Consider the following 25493-nt stretch of genomic DNA (forward strand, 5'->3'; position numbering starts at 1 on the left):
CTTACATTTTTTCTTTTCCGTTACTAAGATGATCTCCTTACTTTACTCGCAATGCAAGTAACTATCATATATCATCAATTTTACCTTCTATAGATCCTCCGTGCCCGAATTCTGCAATCAGATTCATCTGAACCCATTTTTGGTACCCACAGCAAGCCAGTCTCTGAAGTCTGTGGTGGTCGCCCCTCATGAACCAGATTCCTGAGCTGGTCAGGTCACCGTACTGGGCCTCTCATGACTCAGACTGACAGCTGCTATTCACTTACCACATTAACATCAGTGAGAAAGACTGAAGTGGTATTTTGGGGAGAGGCGAAGATAAAGAATGGATTAGAGAAATTAATGGAATTAAATCTGATCCTTTATGAAATTAGTGATACTTCAGCAATTTATTTAAAAAACTGTCATTCAATTCACCAACTACTCAGTATACTTTTTGGCTTGCACACAAAATATACACATGGTGTTTTCAGACATATCGTGGGATATGGCTGTTTCAATTCTTAAATACTGATGCAAACTCATCAGTAGCACATTTTTATATAGAGGTCAAAAATAGTCACGCACAAATAATAACATTTTGATGTTTATTATTAGCAGGCAGTAGAATTTATTTTCATTTATCAAAAACTCCTAATTTTTTAAAAGGAACTTCATATCTTTAGAATATAGCACCACCCTGCGGCCATATGAAGAAGCAACATTGGAGGGGGAAAAAATAGGTACTCACCAAAACAAAGACTGGTGCAAAAAGTTTCAGTTACCCACCGTATTTTCATTACATCCTCCTGTAATGCTAACATTAAAAAAAAAATCAAAATTTTCAATCCAACTATGATCAGCGTAATCAGTGAAGATACTCCACAAACTAAACGATAGCCACAACCATAAGAAAAAGTTTACTTTGCCAAGATACTAATTGTAAGGAGACCAAATCTTTGTGCAGTATCATTTCCTGACATTATGTATTCAGGAAAAAAAAAAAGGTTTAAAACTACATACAGTCTAGTCTTCCACTGTACTTTCCAGAATTCTAATACAAGAATGCAACATTTGACTTCGGGGCGGGGGAGGGGGAACTGTTATGGTTATCTTTAAAATATACTGGTAACAGTTTGAGGATGTATGATGCTCAGCTATCAAAACTTTCTAGCTATTGTAAAAAATTACCTTTGAAGCCAAGATTATTCCTGATCAAAGGCAAAAAGAGAAAAGCGAACTCACAGTCAGTACCTTTCTGCAATAAGAAAATAAATTCAGAGATTTTATAGAATTGTGTACTCACAGATGACAGATCCCCTTGATTTGTCTTCATTTGCTTGAATCATAAAAAACCAGAGTGAATTTAGCAGGCTATATAGAAGCACCTACCCAATTTCATAACCCCAACAGCACATATTAGCTCAAATCTCTTAATTTGGATATCACTACACAAAAAGAGTGTTGTACACAGAGGGAACAAAAACCAGTTAGAGGGAACAAAAAAAAAGTTAGAGTCCCTTACCCTTTTATTTTTTCTCCTTTTACTTGAAGCGATTGAGGCAAATTTATATGGGTAAAACCAACATGTAGTGAATTTGCATATGCTCAAAATACAAGAATTATTTAATTTTGACTTGTCTCTGACTTTGCTATAAGACAGGGTTAAAAATCAGGAGAAGGCAGCATTGTTTTTACCGTTATGCCCAAATTCAGTCCAAGTAACACAGAGCCCGAGCTTATAGAGCACCAAATAATTCTGGACAACACTGAACAATAAAAGTGATCATTAACGACGTACTCAAAGACCGTGGGGGGAAGAATAAAAAAAAAAAAGCCCCTAAAAACCATAAACGAGGTATTAAAAAGTAGGGAATTATTTAGTTACAGTATTATGATTTCCAAGTCATTACATTTTCAAGGCAAAATCTTATAGTAACAAAACACATAACTAATGTGTACTAAAATAATGTTATTTACTTAAAAATGATACATTGGACATAATCTGTGTACAGAACAAGCAATTCAAGGTAAACTCAATAAGGCACCTTCTAAAGCAGATGCTGTACAAAATACATTAGTGTGTTACAGTTTTAAAAGAGTATTCTACACTTCTGGCATATAACACACACAAGAGTGTGACCATTTGTCTTGTTCCACTCTTCTTCCATATTTTATTTACAGCTTCTCTAGGTTAACTACAATGTTATTTATTCTTCTTGTATACAATATAGTACATTTCATTTTGGGCATGGCATGTCAGAGCACAAATGTCACTACACGATGTGGGCTTCTATGATTGCATTCAAAGGTAACATATTACAAAGCAACAACTATGTAAGATTTGTTCCAAAATTAGAAGTAACGTGCACTCCACTTCTGCTCTACCAACCAAGGCTAATTCACCATGGCCCCATAAAGCACTGTATCGTGCACCATTGCCAGCCATTGAGACATCACCCCTATTTGGAATAAAGATTGTGGGCACAGGATAAAGACTTTTGACTTCAGAGGCACTGTCAGAAGAACGAGGAAGTGCTAAATCATTCTTATATTTGACAGAAGATGAGCACGTCGCTTCCCTTTAAAAATATCTGCAATAGCCAAAGAATGCTTTTTAACTTAATATCTTCGCTTTTCAAACATTTTAGACCATTAAAATACAGTCTGCGAAGACAGAGTACATGAAATGTATCCAAATTATTCATTTTATAAACACATTCAAATGGTCAGCAAGATCAAGATCTAAAATTTGATTCTAGACTACTATGGAGGTAAATTAAAATATTGATTTTACCTTTTAATCAATACCTCAAAATAGACTAATTGAGAAAATAATTCGGGAAAAGTGATGTACATTGGGAAAACTGTCAGTTTCTTGAGTAAAACTCAGGAAAAATTACATATTGAGTAAAACTCGGAATAAACTCAAAATGTTAGCCTACATTTTTCTGTAGGAATATCATGTTTCTTGAGGAACTTACAAGTTAACCAGGAACACCAAAATGGTTCTTTCAGTTGCTCTAACAGTAAGAATTCTGTAAGTGACTCAAATTATTTTCCACCTAACTGAAATCACATGGAGTAGGTTAAATAAATTAAAAAAAACCCTGTGTAGATGAGTGTTTAAGAACTTCCAAGGCACAATCTTGATACTCCCCAAGGTTTTTTCAACATTTCTGATATTTATATTTAAAAAAAAGAAGAAAAAAAAGAATGAAAACAAATTCGCCAGTTTTGACCAACCACACGAAATTAATCACACTCCAACAGAAGAATCCTATTACCCTCCTTGACCTTAAAGGCTTCTGAACTCTACAGTTTTGCATAAAGCAACAGGTTAGCTTTAGAATCTGCACTAAGTAGGTTTAATTATGTAAAAATTAAAGGGCTAGCTTTGAGCGAAGCTGGGTTTTTTGGTGTGTGTTTGTTTTGTTTTCTGCAAATGATTGCTAAATTGTCAGTACAGACATACTTAGGCTCCAAAGAGAATGACTTTGCATGAAATGTAGATGTGTGCTCAAGTGCTTTATGCAACCAGGTACTTCAGCAATAACATTTTTTGGAATATCAGGGAATCAAGAAATGCTAAAGACTTAGCAGCTCCTCTTCAGGACAATGAATACTGCATATGCGTGATATGTTTGAGCATGAACCGAGTAACTGAAGAGCTGAAAAATTAAGGTTAAGCTTAAGGCAAGGAGATTTTTTTTTTTTTTTTCTCTCAAAGATCATCTTTACAGCAGCCAGCTTACTTCTGTGTTCAAGTGATGTGTAAATCAATTCAGGTCTTAAGATGTCTACCACAGATCACCATCCTATTGCCTTGCAAATGCCTAAATAATAAAGGAGAAAATAAGTGAATAATTAAAAACTATCGAAATTCACACTTCTGGCAATGGCTTCCTGAAGACTTAAGAAAAATGAATTTAAAAAAACCAAACTCACAAAACAAGTTTACAGCTAATAATGCACTGGCAACTTCTAAAGGAAACAAAAAAAAAAAAATCTAAATGGAAATGGGTTAATTTAAATAGACCTCCATGCTCTGACAGTTTAGGCTAGCAGGGTACCTATATAAACATTTTTCCTTCTAATTAATAAAAACCCTAGAGAAGGAAAAAATAAAAAGCTTATCCCTTACTTTTTTTGGCTCATACCAAATATGTTCCAACTATCTGTGCAAAAATTATGCGTGAAGACATGATTAACAATCTCAAATTCATCGTATATTTCTTGGCAATGGACGGAGAAATGCTCTTTTAAAAAGCCCTTTATCATGAGGATTGTGGCACAATATCATATATCTCTTGCTGTTTTCAAATAAGTTAAAATCATAGTTGACACACCTATTAACTTTTCAGCCAGAATACATATTAATACTTAAAGGCATTACTGAACAAAAGTAATGACTTTATTTTTTTAAAAAAAAAAAAAAGAAACGCCCCTCGAAATAGCTAGATTTCTATAAAATATGTAGAACTGTTAAATAAAGTCTGTACATCACAATAGAAAATAAAAATACTGCAATCTTTTGCCTGACCATTTACATTATGTGAACTACAGAATTAGAACAAAAAATAACATGTTAGAAGGTTGTAATTGTTCACAAATCACATTAGTTCTGCATTACATTGTTTTCTATTAGTTGTACTTTCAAGGGAAATTTAAACATGTACCAAAAGAAGCTCCATGTACATATTCTAAGACAACAAATAATCTGGCATAAATCAATCTGAAGTTTTAACATTTTTTCCTCAATTTTAATATTATTCCTAACTTTTTCTTCAAATCTTGGCTATGGCATGTGTGTATGTGTGCATGTATCTAATTGAACACATGTACCTAGGACCAGGCTTTTTTTTTCACTAAAGCACAAAACACACTGTATAAATAACTTCCCTTTTTAAAGTCATCTAGAACAAGATTTACAGTACAAAGTTACAGGCACTTAAATTATCAAATAGGTTCAGTTGTTCCAATACTGTGTGTTCATTCTTCTGATGATTCATGCATTTGAAGCTTCAACTTGAGTTATGGTACTATTTTCTAACTTCAAAGTAGAAGTGCCACAGTTATAAATCAGTAATCCTGCCTTACAGTAACCTCATGGAGGGGTTCTGGTTTTTAACCAACTTGTCTGGATCAGTGAAGAAAAGGAGGGAACTACAGCTTCCTGTGCATGCCAAATAGTTGGCATCATAGGACCAAATTTTGCAATTAGATTAACTTACTTTATGTTCACAAATTATCTTTCAATGCCATTCCTTTTAAATGTGCCTAACTATAACTTAAAATACCCACTGATTTACCTTGTCTCATGTCTTGAATTTTATAACTGTCCACTAGAAGGCCCACAGACATGGCCTCCTGCATTTACATCAGGGCAACCCAGCTAAAAATCTTGTGCACATTGTGGGTCTTACCTTCAACGGTTCACATCAGTTTTCCTGGTCTTGACCTTTACTGTATTCTATAATTTTCTGAGTGCCCAGCCTGCACTTTCTACCTTCCCTCTTTTGTGCCTGTAAATTAGACTTGTTCTCAGGCCTTTCAAAACTGTCTTCTGCCTAGTTTTGTCAAATGGTGAAAAAGCATGCTCCTACAGTTGACTGATTCCCTCCTGTACAGAAAAAAGGTTCAGAGCATGACAGACACCTACCCACGACTCTCACTGAAATAGAAAGGCAAAACATATCATCAGTGGTCTTTCTGTTAAGATGTGAAGTATTCTACAGCAAAAACGCTGGTTGCATGTGGCATTGTGAAGATATGCCCAATTTCATAGTCATCCAATTACGGAGCCCACTAGACCGCAAGTGAGGTGACCAAAGCAGTTTATACCTCTAAGAGAGGTGGTTGCAAGCTCTCTGCAGACTCAGCTAGGCATTCCGTAACTTATTAATGGTTCACATTTTTGCAGTTCTCCTTGTGACCAAAATAAGAACAGAAATAAAATTAAAACTGAGATTCTGGAAGATAACGGCAAAGAATAAGTTCTGTAGCAAGTCTCTGATTGTGGAGCCACAAAATGCACAGAGCCCTGACCATAAAACTTTGTTCATTTAAATGGTTTCTTATCTATTCCAAATGACGGCAAAATAATCCTGGCACACACATAAAGGCATAAGGAACTGTTAAACTGAGCAGTATCACAAACAGACTCATAAACTACAGGCTGTTTCACAAAAACTTAGTATGGATTGACAAGGGTTTATCAGGTAGAAGGCAAAAAAAAGCTTATATTCTCCATCTCTGTTGAATCCATATAGCTTGTTAGGCTTTCACAGAAAGCACTGTAATCTGAACATTCAATTCAGTACCCAGAGTTTTACTGGAGACTCGCTAAGTATGACTGAAGTGTCAATGCAGCTCAAACAAAACCAAAATGTGTATTTTATCAAGGCTGTCCATATCCGTAGCATGTACTGTATAGAGGCTCTCAGTATCACAGTCTACGAAGTACTGAAAGATTTGATTAGCAGCCTGTAGAAGTGTGCTGAGAAAATATACTGAATCTCAGTTATTTTCTCTTTCCACACAGGTCTCACCCATGTTTGAGTGAAAAGATCTAGGAGTCCAGCTGTGCTCTCCAATGTCAATTTACTATGTCAAATCTTTACATCTTGTGATTCTACCATCTTGGCAAGTGTCTTCTTGATCCTCAAGGCCGTGAGCCTTGAGGCAGGATTATGAGCCCAGCATTCAGACATCAATTTCAATATTGCTCTTAAACACTGTAAAATAAAAAACAAAGGAACAATATTGTAACAACTGACAGACCTGAGGTGTATAACTTTGGTTTGCTGTCAAGCCCAAATTATAGAACACTTAAGTCCAAATGTGCAACTTCTACATTTTCTGCAAAATTGCTGATAGAGAACTATTATAAAGAGATCAACTAAAAAAAACCCCAACCACCACGTCCCAATCCTTCTTTTTCCTCCTCTCCACTGCCTAATATCACAGTAGCTAGAGCAAACTGAAGTATTTCTTTACTTTCGCAAAGATGCATTACCAGAACTTATCACTACAACTCAAGAGTAGCAGTACAAAAATGGTAGCAATAAGCAGAAAAATTTTCATATACATGGCAGAAAAACTGTAGAGAACTTTTCCACTGAAAATGAAGACGCGACAAAAGATCTTTCAACAGGCAAAAAATAATATGGAAAATCTGGAAACTCCTAAAAGAAATCAAGGATTTCGGGAAGAAAGGATATGGCATATCCAGCTTGCTATATGAAATAGTTACATCTTATTTACTGTGTTCAAGCTGTGGCCCTTTAAAAACACATTTAAATTTAATATTTCAGTTGCATCAGGGTTTGCTCCGGAATGTACCAGGAGGAAAAAAAAATAAAAATAAAGAAAGAGAGGAAATCTACAAACACAAAGAAATTGCCTCACATTCCTTATGCCACAAACGAATATGCTATAGACATTAAGACTAATAAAAGAAATTAAAAACTTTAAGTTTCAGCTCCAATCAAAACTCTGAAAAATATTCCACTATCTGAAAAGAAGATCTCAGAGTAGTATTCAAACGCTTTGATGCTGCTTAAGGGTATCTTCCCCTCAGATCACTAAAAAGATACATAAAAATATCAGTATTTGGAGACTATTTCAAACATATCTTTCTCGTATTGTTGCTGTGAGGTTTTCAGAACATCATATCTGAATGTAGTCCCTTTTTTACTCTGTTTTAATACTTACTAAGCTAAAATACACTTCCATATTAATGAACAAACTGGACTAATTTTTCCTTTCAGCATACTTACTTCATCACTGTTCCATCTATTCGATACTACTGGGCGTAGGCGCTTGACACACACCACTTCTCTCATATCCTCATAGGATGGATCACTTGGCACCATGTCATAATATGGCAGCTGATACTCTTCAACAATACCTGAAGATAATTGTGAGAGATCAAGAACCATTAAAAAAACCCCTTAAATCTATATATCTAGTCTCAGATTGCCTTAGCTAGAAGCAAAAATTAACTCAATTTTGTGCCAAGGCAAACCCACCGCACTGTTACGCTGTGATAAATATCTGAAAATTTCACTATAACAATCAGACATTTACTAGAAACGCTCCAATATTATGAATATCAAGTTTAATAGCTACAATAATTCCTTGCAGTCTCTTCGATAGCCAGTGTAGAATTTGACATCTTCTAATCCACTACAAGCTACAATAAACAGGGAGAAAACAAGATCAAAGAAGAAAATACAAGTAAAGATTTATAAGGTCCCAAAAGAAGAGTGAAAAAAAAGGAATGATGAGTCCTAAAAATATGTATAAGGAGAAAACTGAATGACACCAGAAATGCAAGAAAGTATAACAAAAGAATAATATCTTATCAATTACATTTTTAAAATTTTATTAAAGCACAGGGGTGAAGAAATACATCTGCATCCCACTCTTTCTCCCAGACCAGGCACTTCGCTTTTTGAGCAAGGAAAAAAAGCCTGAGATGCTTAATTGCAACAATCAAAAAGGTTTAGTTCAGAGATTTTCAAGCTGTACTCTACTGTACTCAGATTATTACTACTGCTTTTAAAGAGTGCAAGCTTGTTGATATAGCAGGCTTGTTATATTATTTCCTGAAGTAGTACTGTTAAAGTGAGACAAACGTCTGGTAGATTTTATGAAGAATATTTAAAAGTTTACCTCCTGTGACACAACGTCGAGCCATTTCCCAAATGATGAGCCCAAAACTGTAGATGTCAGCCATGATGTATGGTTGGAAATGATTTTTATTCAGGCTTTCATCTAGGACCTCTGGAGCCATGTAACGTTTTGTTCCTACTCTAGTATTCAAGGGAACATCAACTTCGTTTGTGTCGCTATATGAAAACATTAAGAAATTAGTGAATTGTGGACTCTAACAAGACACGGTATGAAATCTTGTATGATGCAATTGCTACACTGAAAAGCTCCCATTTATACATAAAATTCTTTCTTTTTTTGCCCTCTCAATACTGCACTTCAAATACATTGTACCTCCCTGAAAAAGATCATCTAGACAAATGATAGTGAGTATGGAAGCGGACAGTTTACAGCTTCTTTTGCAAGGCATTGAAAACACATATAAAAACTGAATTAAAAACTACTATAAATATTTGTATATTTGGTTACAACTCAGAAAATTATTTGTAAAGGCTTATGCTTTATTTCAGGCTCTATTGTAGCAAAAGACAATTCTCTGGCTCCATTGGCAGTAACACTATTATTTTTTCAATTGAGTTTCAATTCACTTTACACTGTCCAAATTTTCTATGAGATAATTTATAATGAAACTACATGACAGCAATTACTATGAGAGGCTAGTTTTGAATAACGAATGAATTCTCATCTTCTTCCTTTCTTTTACATAACTACTTCTATTTTCCACAAGAAGAGTCTTTTCATTGTTTGTTTAGCAACATATTTTCACCTCGACGCTTACCAGCATTCAAAGGAAGACCAGCATTTTACTCTCAAAACTGAAAGCGTGAAACCACATGACTCCATCTTCCTTTCAAATTTGACATCTGCTACATTAAAAAAAGTTTTCCCATTACAGAGGATTTGTTCATCTACCTGTTAAACTTGACTGCAAGACCCAAGTCAGCAATGCAGCAAGTTCCATTTTTCTTTATCAAGATGTTTTTACTCTTCAGGTCCCTGTGTGCAATAGCAGGCTTGCCTTGTGTCCCATAAATTTCTGTATGTAGATGGCACAGACCACACGCAGCAGAATACGCCAGTTTGAGCAGAGCCCTGTTGTCTAGCGTAGTGCATTTCAGAAAATCATACAACGATCCATTCTCATGATAATCTGTAATCAAGTAAAGCTGTGTCCAGGAGCCAGTGCCTTTTATATCTGCAGCTATGAAACCTATGAAATATATAAACAAGGTTACAATTTATTTGTACATAAGTTTTTTTGTGCAACAGTTTTAGAAAGAATTTCTAAAGCTATATTATCTTGGACTGTATCAAAAGATATCCAGAGATACTCCTTACAAAAACTAATAATGTAAAAGCTCGGATTTCAACTACACATGAGGTTACCACTCCAGTCTTTCAGTAAAGAGATTGCAAACACGTTTCCAAGCAAGAGCAGCAAGATTCTACCCTCTCATTAACATTTTATTAGCATACATTAAGGGACACCCATCTGGTTATTCCATAGAGGCTGCCATATACCCCTCAAGCTACCCCCTAAGAACTCTTCTTCCTTCACCCTTACACAAACCCTCCAGTAGCCAAACCATGTACTGCTTCCTTACCAAGGATGTTTTCATGACGCATTAAAACAGTTTGGTAAATCTCTGTTTCTCGGAACCAACTGGCTTCTTCTGTGGTGAAAAACACTTTCACTGCGACTTTCTCACCCCTCCATTTGCCCATCCACACTTCACCATATCGCCCCTTTCCAACTTGCCTCACCATCTGAATTTGTTTGGCAATAGTGCGCTGAACCTAGGGAAGAAAGAAAAAATTTTAAAAAATGAGGGGAAAGTGGAGGAGGAAAACCAGCGATTAATCAAAAGTGCCTGAACAAGCTGCTTCTCAAGCTTGGACTCCTTTGAACTATGATCCCACTGTAAAATTTGTTCTATATTATTTTCCAGTATTCCCATTTCAAACTCATTATTGCTGCCTCCAAGGAAGAATTGTATAGCAAACCCAAAACAATTAGATGAGCTCTACTTCTTATTTAATTCAGATGCATTCTCCTGCACTCTGTTTCTATTTTATAAATAGTCACCTGTCTCACTGGCCAATGTATATGCAAGTATTTTATAGGATGGCAAAACAAAAATTGTGAACAACTATCAGCCAATAAAAAGCAAACCTCTTTTATCAGACAGTGGACACGGAGAAAAAAAATATCTCTGAGTTAGCTAAATTTGATACTTGTATTATCCATTCATTGCATTGTTACCTTAACATCTGTAGCTTCTAATTTTTCTTTAAATTTTGCTGATGCCAAAAGGTTTCCTAACATAAAATCTAATTTTGCACTTCATTTTAGTTAATTACGTGAAGATGGGCTTTCACACATCTTTAGTTTCTACTGTACCTTTTATAGTAATTGCATTTTAAATTATTAACATACTGCATGGATAAACTGCTTTGTTCTAGGTATTAGGTACAAACCAAACTTCATATTTGATGGAGTGAAGTTTAGTGAAGAAAAAACTTAGTTTATGATTTACCAACAACGGTAGTCCTGATCCACTCCCAGAACTCTGTGACTGGTCAATAAGGTCTTTTAATGACTCTCCAGCTGGAATAAATGCTTCATCTTGTTCCAGGTCACGATTATAACAGTGCCTCTTTGCCATTGACTTACAGTAATGCCTGCAAAAGTAACAGGAGAAGTTAAGCTGAACTCCAAAACATGTAGTAAACTGAGCAAGGAAATCAGTTATTTAAATACGCAAGTTTTCTTAAAAGAAAAAATCGGATTTTACTGTACCATTTTTTTCAGCAACGTAACTTACATAGGTTTTAAATATTAAGAAGTTGTTGTAATGCATGTAGAGGCACGTCAGTTTATTATGAGTTGGATGGAAAACCAGCATTTTTAACACTCAGCTCACAGGCTGTGTTACTAGCATAACACTGCTGGGTTTGGTTTAAACTAAGACTGAACCTTGAATCATAGCAAATGAGACTGACACAAGCACACTTCTGCTGAAACCGGTAGAACAACAATCACCCCCAGCGCAAGGCTGGAGCTGACAGAAGCCAGCACAGTCTCTTAAACTACACCCCCATGAATTGCCGCAGCTCAGCTGGTCAATTATTTAGTTTTGAAACACAACAGAAAGGAAAACCTATAAAACACAACCTTGCTGTTTTAGGTTCAAAAAAGCACTTTAAAAAGATAGATCTCAGAAGCGGATGGAATTTAACTATTAAATTGACCAAAGATCCAAAACCTTAAAAAGCATGAAGACATTCTTGGTTACTGGATGCTATAGCATCCAAGTTCTATGTAGCTTAGAAAACTGTAAACACTTTGTAGCCAGAGGAAAGGATCAAATTCACTTAAGTTCTATGCTTTGAACATTTAATTTTACCTAGCAGTGCAAATTGCTAGCCACAGAAATGTGAAATTAAATTACAACAGTTTCACTTCCAATCTATTTTTGTCAGAAATACATATGATTAAGTGACTACATTTACAAAGTAACTGTTCTGTTTACATTCATTTGGGAAACTAAAACTGTTGCCAAAAAAGAAAGTGCTTTCCTTACTTGTAACAAAAGCAGCTAAATAAGATGATCATGACAATTATGCAGACTGCCATAGAAATCAACACTGCCATCCAACGAATGCTGCCATCAAAAAGTCCATCTATTAAAAAAAAAAAAAAGTTTTCCAAGTCTATTAATTAAACATCTATTGTAAATAGTTTATTTAGGTACAATAGTTTCATATACTGTGTATATGAATGTGCACAAACTGAAACACAGGAGGTTTTGTCTGAACATTAGGAAATACTTCTTTACTATGAGGGTGATGAAGCACTGGCCCAGGTTGCCCAAGGAGGTTGTGGAGTCTCCCTCCTTGGAGATATTCAAATCCACCTGGACATGGTCCTGCGTAACCAGCCCCTGCAGGGGGGTTGGACCAGATGAGCTCTAGAAGTCCTGTCCAACCCTCAACCAGTCTGTGATTCTGTGACAGCGTATGGAACCACTTGCAAAACATCGGAAAGGAGGAAGACGGCAGATGCATTTATCAGTTCATGTGAAAGTACACAAATTTATAGGTTTTTTTAGTATCAAAGTAAGTATTTACAACAAAAAAGCACAGATCATTTCATCTGGATGACAACAAAAAAAGAGGATTTAACTTGAGATTTTGGAGTTGTTGGTTTTGGTTGACTCTTGTTAGTTTGTTCTTAGAAACAGAAATGGAGGATTTACAGGAGTGAGATTCTGAGAAATTAAGCAACAGTTAAAACAGTATGACTTGTCTAGCAATAAATGAGTAAGTGCATGAAAATATCAAGTATTTTCATTGGGAATAACAAAGAAGAGAATGAATTTACAGTACATAACAGTTAACAATGGCAGAATACTTTTTTATTGATACATTCATCATGACAAATGCACAGCAGAGATTAATAAAACCATTTTTAAAAGAAAAGAGAACAAGCTGTAGAAACAGAATAAAAACACATCAAAAGATCACATGCAGATCAAGATATGAGCAAACTGACTAAGAGAATAAAAATACCATGAGTGACTGAGAGGAAAAGATTAACTTGAAAGTGGCAGAAAAGGAAAACTGGAAAAAAAGAGTATGAAGTGTAGTACAGAGCTTCATATCAAAATTACTTGGTAAGGAAAAAACCAGACCTGTGCAATACTGCAGTTACATTTTCTGTTTATTTTTACCTGTTGAACAGGAAGAACAGAATCCACATAGCATTTGTTAGTAGCAGTGTGAACATCTAGGAGCTATTTACCTGTACTATCAAGTGGTGGTAATGTTGGTTGTAAATCCTGATTGCAGAAATCAGTACGACAGCACTCAATTGTTCGACGTAATTGTGCTTTCGGTGAGTCCTGTTGAAACACAATTGAATAAACATTCAGATTTTGAAGTGATCACTTAGGATGGGCACAAGCAATGCTAATGATACAACCCAGCACAGACAAAAGTTTAAGCTACTTTTTTTAAAAAAAAAAAAAAAAAAAAGTTCAACCTCACCATTTAATGTATGAGACAACTTCCCAGTGGCACACAGCCATCATCTAATCTCTTTGGGTGCATACATTCTATGTTCACTTTTAAAATTTTTTGTGGAACTTTTTTACCTGGTGCACAGAAATAGATGATTCCTACTTTTTTATTTCATACATTGCAGATTTTTTAAACTTGGTCAAAAGCACTTAATCATATATTAAAGAAATACTGCTCTTAAGACAAAAATCCCCAGTCCTTTTAACAGTTTTTCTCTTGTGCTTATCGCAGCAGCACTGCTTGCTTCAAAAACATTTTCAGAACACCATATAAAAGATGGAGGGGCATGAAATCTAATCTGAAGATAAGGCACTAATATAAATACAAGAACAACTTCAAGAGGTCATTGTGACACCTCAGGTCTGATTTGCAGTAACCCCAAATATTCACAGCTGTAACTGAAGTCAACAGTGCATCCAAGAGGCAGTACTACTGACAGCTACATTATATAGAAACTCAAGTCCCAGATTTACATCTGGGTATTCAAAACAGTGATAGCATTTCAGGGGGGTGGGGAGAGCAACCCAGCTGATGACCACCTCTGAAAGCTCTGTTTAATGTAATCAATGTGACAACAGAAAAACCAAAAGCCAGCCTTTCAAGGCAATATTCACTTGCCCAGCTAGCGCTATATCCCTGTCTTCTAAACAAATCCTTGCTTTATTAACTGTGCTTTCAGTCCAAGTTTTGTAACAGATAAAAAAGTTCTAAAGGCAGCAGTCTGCTTAATTATACCCCTTTAAATCAAAAGCAAGATATATTCATGCAGTTAAAGATATATAACTACGGTAAAAAGGAAAAAAAAAAAAGTTATGCATCGGACAAGGAAACATACATTTGATAAACTGTACATGTCCACGAAACTTTAAGGGAGCTCTTGTGTAACGTATGAAGACAATTCCTTATGATTATGCTTTTCTGCCAAATGAACTGAAGAAAGCAAAAAATCCCAAGCTAAGTAATCAAGAAAGTCTGCATTAAAATATAAACTACTCAGATCAATTAGGTTGACTATAAAATAATCTCTTCAACTGTGGATACAGCTGACAGAAGGAAAAGGTGGATATCCTCTGTTCATTTTGTCAGTGGCTTACAGATAATTGCAGAGAACTCTAACAAGCCAGGATTCTATTCCAATCTTTGCTCAAACACCATTAAGTGTCCTTTCTGTCACTACTCGCCCATGACTGTTCACTTCCATTGTCTTCAGTGGTAAATGGCAACATGCGAAAATTCTATGCTTGCACAGCTGTAAGCTACAGAGATTTAAACTGCTTATGCTGTTTCACTTACATAACCTCCACGGAGATCTTAAATTTTAATAATATCTCGTTTTTTTTACCTTGCACTGGAAGTCTGAACCTTCATACTTCATGCAGCCAGAAGCAAGTGTGGGTTCTCCATGTTCATCTTCTTCAATGATAGCGAAGCAATGCCCATTAGTTCTGGAATAAACATATCATTTGTTCTTAACTAACGTGTTTGTTGTTCAATATGCAGCATTAGTTGACCACGAATGCATTAAGAATAATAGAATGCCAATATCTAGAAAAATTCTTTTTTAACACGGTGGTTACCATACAGCTTGAGCATGGCATTTTTAAATAGAACATTGAAGGGATGTTTTCTCCCAAATATTCTGTCTTCTACTTCCTCACCCCACTTTTCAAGATTTCTTGTATCCAACCACACGCATGCAGTTGTTCAGAAACAACTGAGGCGGTGGAAGCACAGAGATCTGGCTACAGTTTTATAGGTTAAAACAAAAATAAAGTTCACTTGTGTCTGTTCTTGAAACTGCAATGATAAACTCTCAAAGAGAAGTGCCAGTATGTGAAAGGTGCCTATTTCAAGATACAGCTACATTTTTCCCACATCAGCTCTCTCAAATATTAAGCCTTTAGGGCAAAACAAACAAACCCCTAAACCTACTTTCTGAAGTTGGTAGTCACAAATAGATTACATTACAAAAAAAAAAAAAAAAGGCACTTCAATTCCCAATTACCTTTTTATACAAATGCTTTGATTTCTGTACTACAGGAAAATGTCCACAATTTGTGTAAGGAATCTCAAACCAATTCGTAATGGTAGGTCTGTGCTTTCAGTACATGTAAAATTAAGATCTTATTAAGTAAATAAATATTTATTCATTCTCTCAAGAGAGATACTAAGAAAAACAAATCCAGAATATTATGGTTTTCTAATTTAAAAGAATGTAAAGAAATTCAGATTTGGGAAGCATAATGCCATAAAATACCCCTCACATGAACACTGCGTGTTATTAACTCTCTAACAGCTTTATTATCAGAGTATTGATCTCTACAGTCATTAGTTCAGAGGCAAAAAATTAGTAAGGCCTATACTGACTGTATACACTAGAGGGCAATAACAAGCAAAAAATAAATACCAAAGGCATTGAAAGACAAAATACTGGATAACTGAACATTTTTTTCTATGTGCAAAACTATGTCTGTAAAATACTGTGTTCACATTTTAAAAGACAGTAGTGTTTATTCTACCTCCTTAGGTTCCACAAAATCTGTTTTATCTGCCAAGTTACAGCTTTAGAGACACTTAATATTAGACTCAAATTACAGTAGCAATGTTTTCTATTGTGTATCTTTACATTAATCCTTAAGGAAGAACACATAAGAGCTTTAGAATATGGAACTGCAAACGAAGAGAAAAAAGGAAAAACACGGACATTTCGCAACATGGAGAAAACATCTTAACCAAGCACATAATCAGTGCATCAGTCTATTCGGATTCTTATGCCTCTCTAAGTTAAAACTACCTTCCTGTCCCTATATGTTCAGAGGCTTTTTTTCCCCTTCTGGCCTTTCGCTCATATTCTACAACTAATGAACATGTAGCAAGAAGAATTCTCAGTAAATGGCTATATTGCTAGCATTACCTTTTGACTACCAGGTGAAAAAAAAATATTAGACCAGGCAAGCAGGTGGTCATATCAGAAGGTTTAAACCTCAGCTCTTCAAAGCAGTTGCTGGGGGCAAAATGACTGGTTGCAAATGGTTCTAAGGTACGGTGAAAGCAGTACTGTTCACATACAGATGACCGTGGGTTAAAACCTCATGGGTTAAAACCCACAGTGCTTGTATCTCCACAGAAGCAGTGAATTTCTAATCCATTATGGTCAAGTCACCTGAGAGAACCTCAGTCAGCACTCTAGAGATAGTTTGCTCTCTCATGAGCAAAACCAAGCCTCTTCAAAGAGGCTCTTCTGTCCTGTAGACAATACTTACATGCATGTGTTGTTAATAGCATCGTCAGGACAATGTCCTGAGCAGTAGCACTTAAGAAAAGGTAAGGTGTCCTCTGGAGCGAGTGTTACTCCATTTGCTTGTTTCTTTTGGTCAGGATTTGTCTTCACTCCTGTGCCATGAAGCATGCTGTCTAGACTATTTTGACCTGGACATTAAAATAAGAAAAAACACAAAATATTTTTGCATCTCTCTGATAACTGTTCAAGAGCTTTACAGGTAAAAAATGACAATAGCATTGTTATATTAACAAATAATTGAATTATACAAGACATAAGAACCTTCTCTCCCAAGATTATGGCAGAAATTTCAGTTAATTTTCTTCTAGGAATACCTAGCTCTAATATTTTGTATTTTAACAGCAGATCTTCTAACCATAATCAATATAAACAGAAAGAGGGTATTTTCTCTATTTTGAGTTGGGGCAGAAAAGTAGTTATGTAACTGGTAAGAATTTTCTAAAGAAAGCCCTTCTCATTCATGTGTTTAGAAAATCAAAATGCTGACCGCTTGATAACCACAACGGTATAATTTTATGCATGACTGAATGTACTTAATATGCAATTTTCTAATTTTCTGACCTGAATCATTTTTTATGGATTCAGTCTCATAGAAGAGCAGTAATATCTCCAAAATTTCTTGCATTTTTTGATCTCTGTATGCATTAGTACTTCAAAACAGAGCTAAAGTACATCTTGTTTGCAAATTAAATTTCAGTAAGTGACATGATCATCCACACGAATGAGCTTTCTGAGAATAAAAATAGGTCTAAATCACATTCCAAGTAGCCCTCGATTTCTCAACAGTAGGAGAGTTGAACATGATTTGTTCTAGTTCATATTAAAGTGCTTTTGTGAATGTAGGCATTCAGAAGAAAAATTCCATCTGTTTTCTTCTTAGCGAAGAACATTAAAAAAAAAAAAAACCCATCAGGAACATTATCTGCCTCATTTGCAACATGCTTTGTGATCACTGTATGAGATGAGAGCACACATAATTTTACAAACAGAAAAGGTCTGTCTGTCCATCACCTAACAGTATTCTTGGCTCTAAGTCCTCAAGCTGTGAGCCAAATAATGCTGGAGGAGTTGCGAACAGACTACAACCTGCACTGACACAATTTACAGGCAAGTCTCTGTGCAAGGCTCAGCGTGCAAGGTAAGAGAACAGCCAGTTAGGACCGATAGAAGCTTCTACAAATCCAGTTATAATTCAAAAAGTGGAGGTACCTCAGTACATCTCAGAAAATATTTTAGTCACAATAAAAATTTCATTTTATTGGAGAATAATAATTAAAAAAAAATTACCAAGAAACTCATGGTGTCTTCTAAAAGATTCTTATGGCTTCCTGCTAAACTCACCAAGCACTAGCTGTAATGTGAACACTACTCATGTTGTACCTTGCTTGAAAGATGTGCAGAAAAATTTGATTAAAACCCTGTGCAAATACCACTCTCTGTATCAATCTGTTGTAACATTCACTATATAATTCAGCCAAATGTGCAATTAACTATTTGTGAAATTTGATCCTACTGTTCTGAAAAAAGCAGCCTTGCAGATTTCGCTATCTAATTAACACAGCACACCCAGTGCATTGTCTCAATTCAGCAATTTCCCTGAAAGTAATGAAACTGCTTTTTTCAGATGCAGTTAAGAGTACATCATAAGAAAGTACAGCATGCCATTTACCTACACCCTCAAATCAGTTAGCCAGGTTTTATCTGAAATGGAGTTTTCTAACAGTACTTCAGTAATGCCTGAGTTAAATATTCCTGATATGTACAGACTAATAACAAGGTGCTAGAATAACACATTTACCTTTGCAACAGGTATTCCAAGTTTAACCAAAAGGAATTTTGCACATGTGAAATAGCAGCTCTTCCATCTGTCCTCTCTCTCTAAAGACTTCTTCCCAGCATAAATTGAAAGCTCATTTTAATACTATGCTACAGATGTTACACAACATTCTCTATTCACATTTAAGAGATTCTTACCTGCTCAGAGAACAGGTAAATCTACTTAATATTTAGAGGAAGAATGTGAAGGAGAAGGGGGGTGGGGGGAAATCACTTCACTCTTGCATTTTCACTTTCTAAGACTGTAAAGAGAACTCCTATTAAACAGGAGCTTATCTGAGTATCTAGGGAAGGAAGAAAAAGGAAAATAATGAGACTGTTTGAGATCACTTCAGAAGAAAGTTTTTAATAGTCTCTGTCTAGATATTATCCCTAACTCTATCTTTTACTGCACTACTACAATTCAGGATCAGCATTTCAAGAAAGATTAGTGTCTATCTTAAAGATGCTAGGTATGGGGAAGGGAGTTGAATGCAGAAAATGACTTGGCTTCCATCCACCTCAGATGTTAAGACAGCAAATCAAGATACGCATGGGGTCATAGGATGTTTCATTGCTGTTTTTCCTGGTTAACAGGTACTGGGTAAACGAACAAGAGCGAATGAAGCATCTGCCTACATAACATCTTGCTTCAAGAACTACCTGACCTTCTTGCACCAGAGCTCTCATTACACGCCACACCCAGCACTCCACTTCTCCAACATTCACACTGCTCCATCTTCCTTCTGGGAGCAGGACAGAGAAAGGGAGGATCTTGTGACACTACACTACTTGATGATGTAATTAATGGCTTCTTTTCCATGACACATGCAGTTGTCAGCTCTGCGGTGCAGCTAAGAAACATCCATACACAAATCTTACATAACCCTTCAAAGGTATCAGTGCTATGCATTACTATACACAGCTTCAAAAAATAAAAGTTTGCACTGAAATTCATAACCCAGAGATTCCAGATGCAGCAAAGTTTCTTTTTCGATTATTTCCCACTCTCTACCTGTACACTGCACAGGACTGGTGGAGCAAAATAATCTAAGTTAACAGCAAATGAACTGTCACACACTGGAGGGGATTTCTTCGAGATGCTGAACCAGTTTCAGCCAGCTTGTCCAGCCTTCAGAATGACAGTATCATGTACCTTTAAACATACAAATTGCTCTATAATGCATATTTTACCACATTCCAAAAACTTACAGCTTTCAATGAATATCAGACAATAAAGAGAAATAAGCCGATGTGACTTCAGATTCCCAGTTGGTCATTTGCTCTGCCCCATCACAACACTGCCTCATACATACTGAATTCATTTTTAATTTCTATATGTGTGAACTGCTACAGATAAGACATTTAAATGGCTGTTTAAAATGAAACTTTTTTTAATATAAAAAACTAACACCGGCCAAGGTATCATATCCAGCCCTTGAGATAACACAAGTTATTCGCAGAACTACTTCTTCCAATCATAGAAAATGCTAGGTTAGAAATGTATGAAGGCATGGCTTCAAATATTAACATTAATATGGATAATCTTTAAAAGGTACTGTGTGTGACAGTGAAGTGTTATTAACCACTGAAAACTGAGTTAACTTGGTTGCAACTCAATGCTCAACCAATTTAATTGTCTTCTGATCTAAGAAAAGATTTATGTAACCCATAAAAAAACCAGCTCTATTGAGAAATGCAGACAGCAGGAAGTGAAAGAAGACAAATACAAAAGCCAAATTATGCACACAGTTTACTTAAGTGTATCCCCCCCTACTTCCACAAAAAAAATGTTGCAAAGGTAGGACCGGTAGCCTACAGCAATCAAGTTGTTTCAATAGCTTTCTGAATGCATCATATAGATGTTCCAACTAAAAAATTTTATTCCAGAGTACATTGCCCTTAAAAGGGATTTATCTTAGCAGAACTACAGTACTCTCAGCATGTCCTTGTAGCTATTCTGATCCAAGCTTGTAAACCCCAATGCATTCAACATTTAAATAATCTTTGCCAGAAGACCACCTTCACCTGCCTCCCTGCATAATCTCACAGCATCCTTGTAGTCTTCCTGAGTTGCCTGTCCGTTCTTCTAAAGGTCAGAAATTCTCTTTTTGCTCCTGAGTTCCAGCCAAAGCTTTCTGTTCAGCCAGGCCGGTCTTCCCCACCAGCTCATCTTTTTGCACATGGGGACAACCTGCTCCTGCACCTTTAAGATTTGCTTCTTAAAGAATGTCCAGCCTTCCTGGACCCCTTTGTCCTTCAGGACTGCCTCCCAAGGGACTCTGTCTCCTAAACAAGGTCTACCCTCCAGAAGTCCAAGGTAGCAGTTCTGCTGGGCCCTCTCCTGACATCTCCAACAATAGAAAACTCGATTATTTCATGATCACAATGCCCAAGATGGCCTCCAACCATTACACGGCCTACATGTCCTCTGTTCACAAACAGCTCCAGTGGGGTGCCTTCCCCCTAGTTGGCTCACTGACCAGCTGTGTCAGTAAACTGGTGTCCACACAGTCCAGGAGCCTCCTAGACTGTTTCCTCTCTGCTGTGTTGTATTTCCAGCAGACATCTGGTAAGTTGAAAACCCCAACGAGAACAAGAGCTAGCGATTGTGAGACTTCTCTGAGCTCCTTATAGAATTTTTCTGCTGCTTCATCCTGGTTGAGTGGTCTATAACAGACTCCCACCAGGATATCTGCCTTATTGGCCTTCCCCCTGCTTCTTCCCCATACACACTCGACCCTATTGTCACCATCATCAAGCTCTAGACAGTCAAACCACGCGTAACATACAGGGCTACCCTGCCGCCTCTCCTTCCTTGCCTTCTGAAGAGTTTATGGCCATCCATTGCAGCACTCCAGTTTTGCCAGTCATCCCACCATGTTTCCATGCTGGCAAATTTATCATAGTTTTCCTGCTGCACGATGGCTTCCAGCTCCTCCTGTTTGTTGCCCGTGCTGCATGCACTGGTGTAGAAGAACTTCTGGGCTACTGATCCTGACAACCTTTTTGTGGGTTCTTATGTGACCATTCTCAGGTGTTTCCATGGTTTCTAACACATCAATAATCCAACAGTGATGTTAGATAAGCTTTCCTTATGAAAAACATGTTTTAAAATTTTTATGTCATGGTTTTAAGTTACTCGCTCTTGCTTTAGGATGCAGATACTGCAAAAACATCTACTCCAACAAGGACATTTCACCTATCACAAGTTTCATGATAATTTAACATGTACTGCTGTGTGAATCAAACCTCGGTACAACTGATACAGCTTGAGTAAAATACTTTTTCTTAAAACACAAACCAATTTTTTAAAAAATCAGAAAAAATGTATAAGCGCAAAGAAAATATCTTAAATGCTTCCGTAAACTCTGCGTCTGCCATTTTAACCATAATTCTCTCTATAGTGCTTTTTTATGCATCAAGCCTGTGATCTCCAAAGACCAGGCATGTTAGAGGTGGCTCCATCTAGCAGAACTGGTTCCTAAAAAATCACAGCACATTCCCAGACTACTTGTTTACACTCTTTCCTACCACCCTCCAATCTCCCCCAGGAGCTACACCAGTGCTCAGCACAGAGAGGCAGCCTCTGGCCCAGACCTTCCCACCCAGCAATCCCCAGCCTCTGCTCCACTTCCCTTCCCAATAAAGTCACTTCTGAAGACTACTCTCTGTTCTTACATATTCAATACAAAAGCCAGAGACAAAAATATTTTACATGTATTTTACTTTTTTTTAAAAGTACACTGCATACTAATTTAAATCAAATGGACTTCTAAAATATCTTTCTTCAAATGTGAAATTCTAATAAAGAAACATAACCTTTTAATAATCCATTAAAATAACTTTAACCAGACAAATATTTAACAAGACAAGTTTGCTGCCCATGTTTTAAAGACAGATGCAGCCATTAATAGGGGATATCACTGGTAAACAGAACTACACTGTCCTCAAGCAATAGATCCGTTTCTCACAACTCTAACTTCCTTTTGCACATTTTAGAATATTTTCTTTATTTCAGATTAGTTTATATATTTAAATTCAGTAACTATTTCATCTGAAAATCGGAAAATGCATAAAATTTTTAAAAAGTAATATCCTCTTCTGTATCAAATCTTTGAGTAGAAGTATGACAGTGAAATCAAATCTCAACAGATGTTTTTCAGTTCACTGACAAACAATGCCGACTTTAATAAGTCCATTTTAATATTTAATGCTAACACTAATTATTTTAAAATGTAACTTTCAATAAACATATCTTCATACCTATTGAATGCTCTTAATACATTTTTAAACAACTAATTTACTAATTCATTTTAGGATTAAAATACTGGTGTTCTGCGGTGCCTCTCAAGAACGCAAAGGTGTGATGAACCACATATCTAACATTACATCATATAGTAAACCGACAGTAATGAAGTACAAAATTCAGGAGAATGTGTTTAAGCATACATTAAGTTCTTTAATTACCCCATTACATATATGGAGTAGTTATGCTCATCAATGCATAATAAAAGCAAAGACAGACCTCCACTTTGAAGTAAAACTGGCTCTCTGAACTAAAAACCTGCACTATTGGGAAGACAAAAGCACATTTACCAGAGTCCTCAACTGCAACTGAAGCTGATAAACTCTTGCCTCAGATGAGCAAAAGTAGGTGGATGAAGACACAGAGCAAGTCACAGGTCTAAATAAATTGCAAAGGCCTTCCATGGTGAGAAAGGAAACACAAAAATGTTTTTCTTGAAAAGGTTGCTACTAAGTCTAGCCATCTGCTATCCAGGCTTAACTTTGATCATTTCTCCATGTAAGTGAAAAAGTCCCGTAAGCTACAAAGAAGACACGATCCAAAGGGTAACCGCGTGTCCCCCTGCTCTGTAGTACTGACCTGAGGAACAGCGGCTGCTCACCAATGATTTCATGGAATTGCCTCTGTTTTCTGCTGTTGTTGTAAGAATATTTTCACATTAATCAACACATGCAGCCACTTGCTTTTTAAAGTTACCTACTAAGGAATCTGCTGTGTATATATACATGCACGTATGCAGACACACTCGCTATTATTATTCTCTCAGGTCTTGGTAAGCCCTGAAATTCCTGCCATTTTGAAGAAGCCTCCAAAACAAGCAAGGGAGCAAACCCTTAAGCTAAAAAGTACATACGCTGGGTGTTTCTACTTTCTCTGCTTTTCCCTCCTCTTTCTGTAAATTGCACAAATTCTCTTCAGTTCCTCATAATGTGACTCCTCCACCTCTATTGGTTGCTTTATGATGCATTTTTGTAATATCCTGCATATATTTTCCCTGTTGAAACTATTATTTCCACCTTCAATTTCCACTTTTTAGACTTTTCACTTTAGATTTCCTCTTTCCTATAAAAATTTCAAATATTTGATGATTATCAACTTCACTCTTCTCTCCCTCCCAAGCACAACTCCTCCATTAATCTAGGGACAAGCAGAGAGACTTGGCTGGTTTTCTACTCACCACCCCTAGAAGCCGAGCATATTTTGTGTGTTTGAAGACAAGCCTTTAGGCAACATGCATCAAAGAACCAACAACATGTCAGCAAGCTCAACTTTCCCATAGCTTTCAGAACTCGCTCAGTACTGATTTGAAAGTCCAAAATATTACTAAGACAAGGCAATTTCTTCTTTAGAGGCTGAAAGCAAATTTTACAGGGTCTTTAAACTTAATTTAGCTATATTCTTTATTTTAGAAGTAATTTATTGGAGCATTAATAATAAATCAAGGCGTTAACATAATTTAATTTTACGTCACTATAAGACCTGTATATTTGTATGATTACTTCTATTTGTATCTAGAGAGAAAAAAAATTTGTTCCTTCAGTTGCTATTGCATTTGAGTAAAATGCTGAATATTGACTAAAGCAAAAGGGTAATCACTACTTCAGTAAAAAGAACAAAGCATATCACTCCCACCTTCTTCAAGGGAAGAAGTTGGTGTCTTCTGCAAGAAGCAGCAAAACTGCTTTAATACTAGTAGAACAAGCATCAGTGCAAAATGCTATGTCAGAGTATTTTAGAGTGGAAGAGACCTCTAGAAAGCACCTGTTTCCACCACCTGGTCAAAGCAGGAACAACTTCTAAGTTAGACCAGGTTGTTCAGAGCCATTCTGGTAAAGTTTTGACTGTTTCTAAGGACAGATATTGCACAACTTCTCCAGGCAGCCTGTTCTAATGCTTAGCCACATTCACAGTGAAAATTTCTTTCCTAATTTCTCACCAGAATTTCCTTTATTGTGATTTGTGCCCATCTATTCACCCCAGAGTTACCTGTAAATATTTGTAAATCTGTACTATTAACTTCAACTACACCAAACCCAGGCTATTTCTGTCTAAATAGATTGAGCTATTTCTTGCCAATTAAAAATCATATGTTCACAACAGAAAGAGGGACTGGGCTTGAGAATTTCCCTCTACCAAATTAACTAATGGAACAAAGATGGAGGAATCCTGGATTTATTTTCGTTTTGTTGCTTTCAACCTTGAAATCTGTGCTGCAGTGGCAAAGCTTCAAACTAAGACCCATGCTCTTCAAATAACGTGGCAATTATACAGGAACACTTGTGCAGTTTAGGAAGAAAAGTGTTCACAATTCTGTAGGCTGTACTTAAT

At 36.3% G+C, this 25493-nt stretch overlaps 1 protein-coding gene across 1 annotated transcript in view; it reads right to left on the reverse strand.

The window, feature by feature from the left end:
* Nucleotides 1-1938: 1938 nt before the first annotated feature.
* BMPR1A (bone morphogenetic protein receptor type 1A) overlaps nt 1939-25493 on the reverse strand; it is an 83527-nt gene continuing 59972 nt past the window's right edge. Inside the window, exons 4-13 of the mRNA XM_065638592.1 lie at nt 17004-17169; nt 15083-15185; nt 13463-13562; nt 12243-12342; nt 11196-11340; nt 10263-10455; nt 9571-9868; nt 8659-8834; nt 7761-7891; nt 1939-6716 (exon numbers count right to left, since the gene is read on the reverse strand). Coding sequence (XP_065494664.1) covers nt 6591-6716; nt 7761-7891; nt 8659-8834; nt 9571-9868; nt 10263-10455; nt 11196-11340; nt 12243-12342; nt 13463-13562; nt 15083-15185; nt 17004-17169 — 1538 coding nt within the window. The 3' untranslated portion in view covers nt 1939-6590. The remainder of the gene's footprint in view (nt 6717-7760; nt 7892-8658; nt 8835-9570; nt 9869-10262; nt 10456-11195; nt 11341-12242; nt 12343-13462; nt 13563-15082; nt 15186-17003; nt 17170-25493) is intronic.

Source organism: Caloenas nicobarica, chromosome 7, assembly GCF_036013445.1.
Source record: "Caloenas nicobarica isolate bCalNic1 chromosome 7, bCalNic1.hap1, whole genome shotgun sequence".
Lineage (NCBI taxonomy): Eukaryota > Metazoa > Chordata > Aves > Columbiformes > Columbidae > Caloenas > Caloenas nicobarica.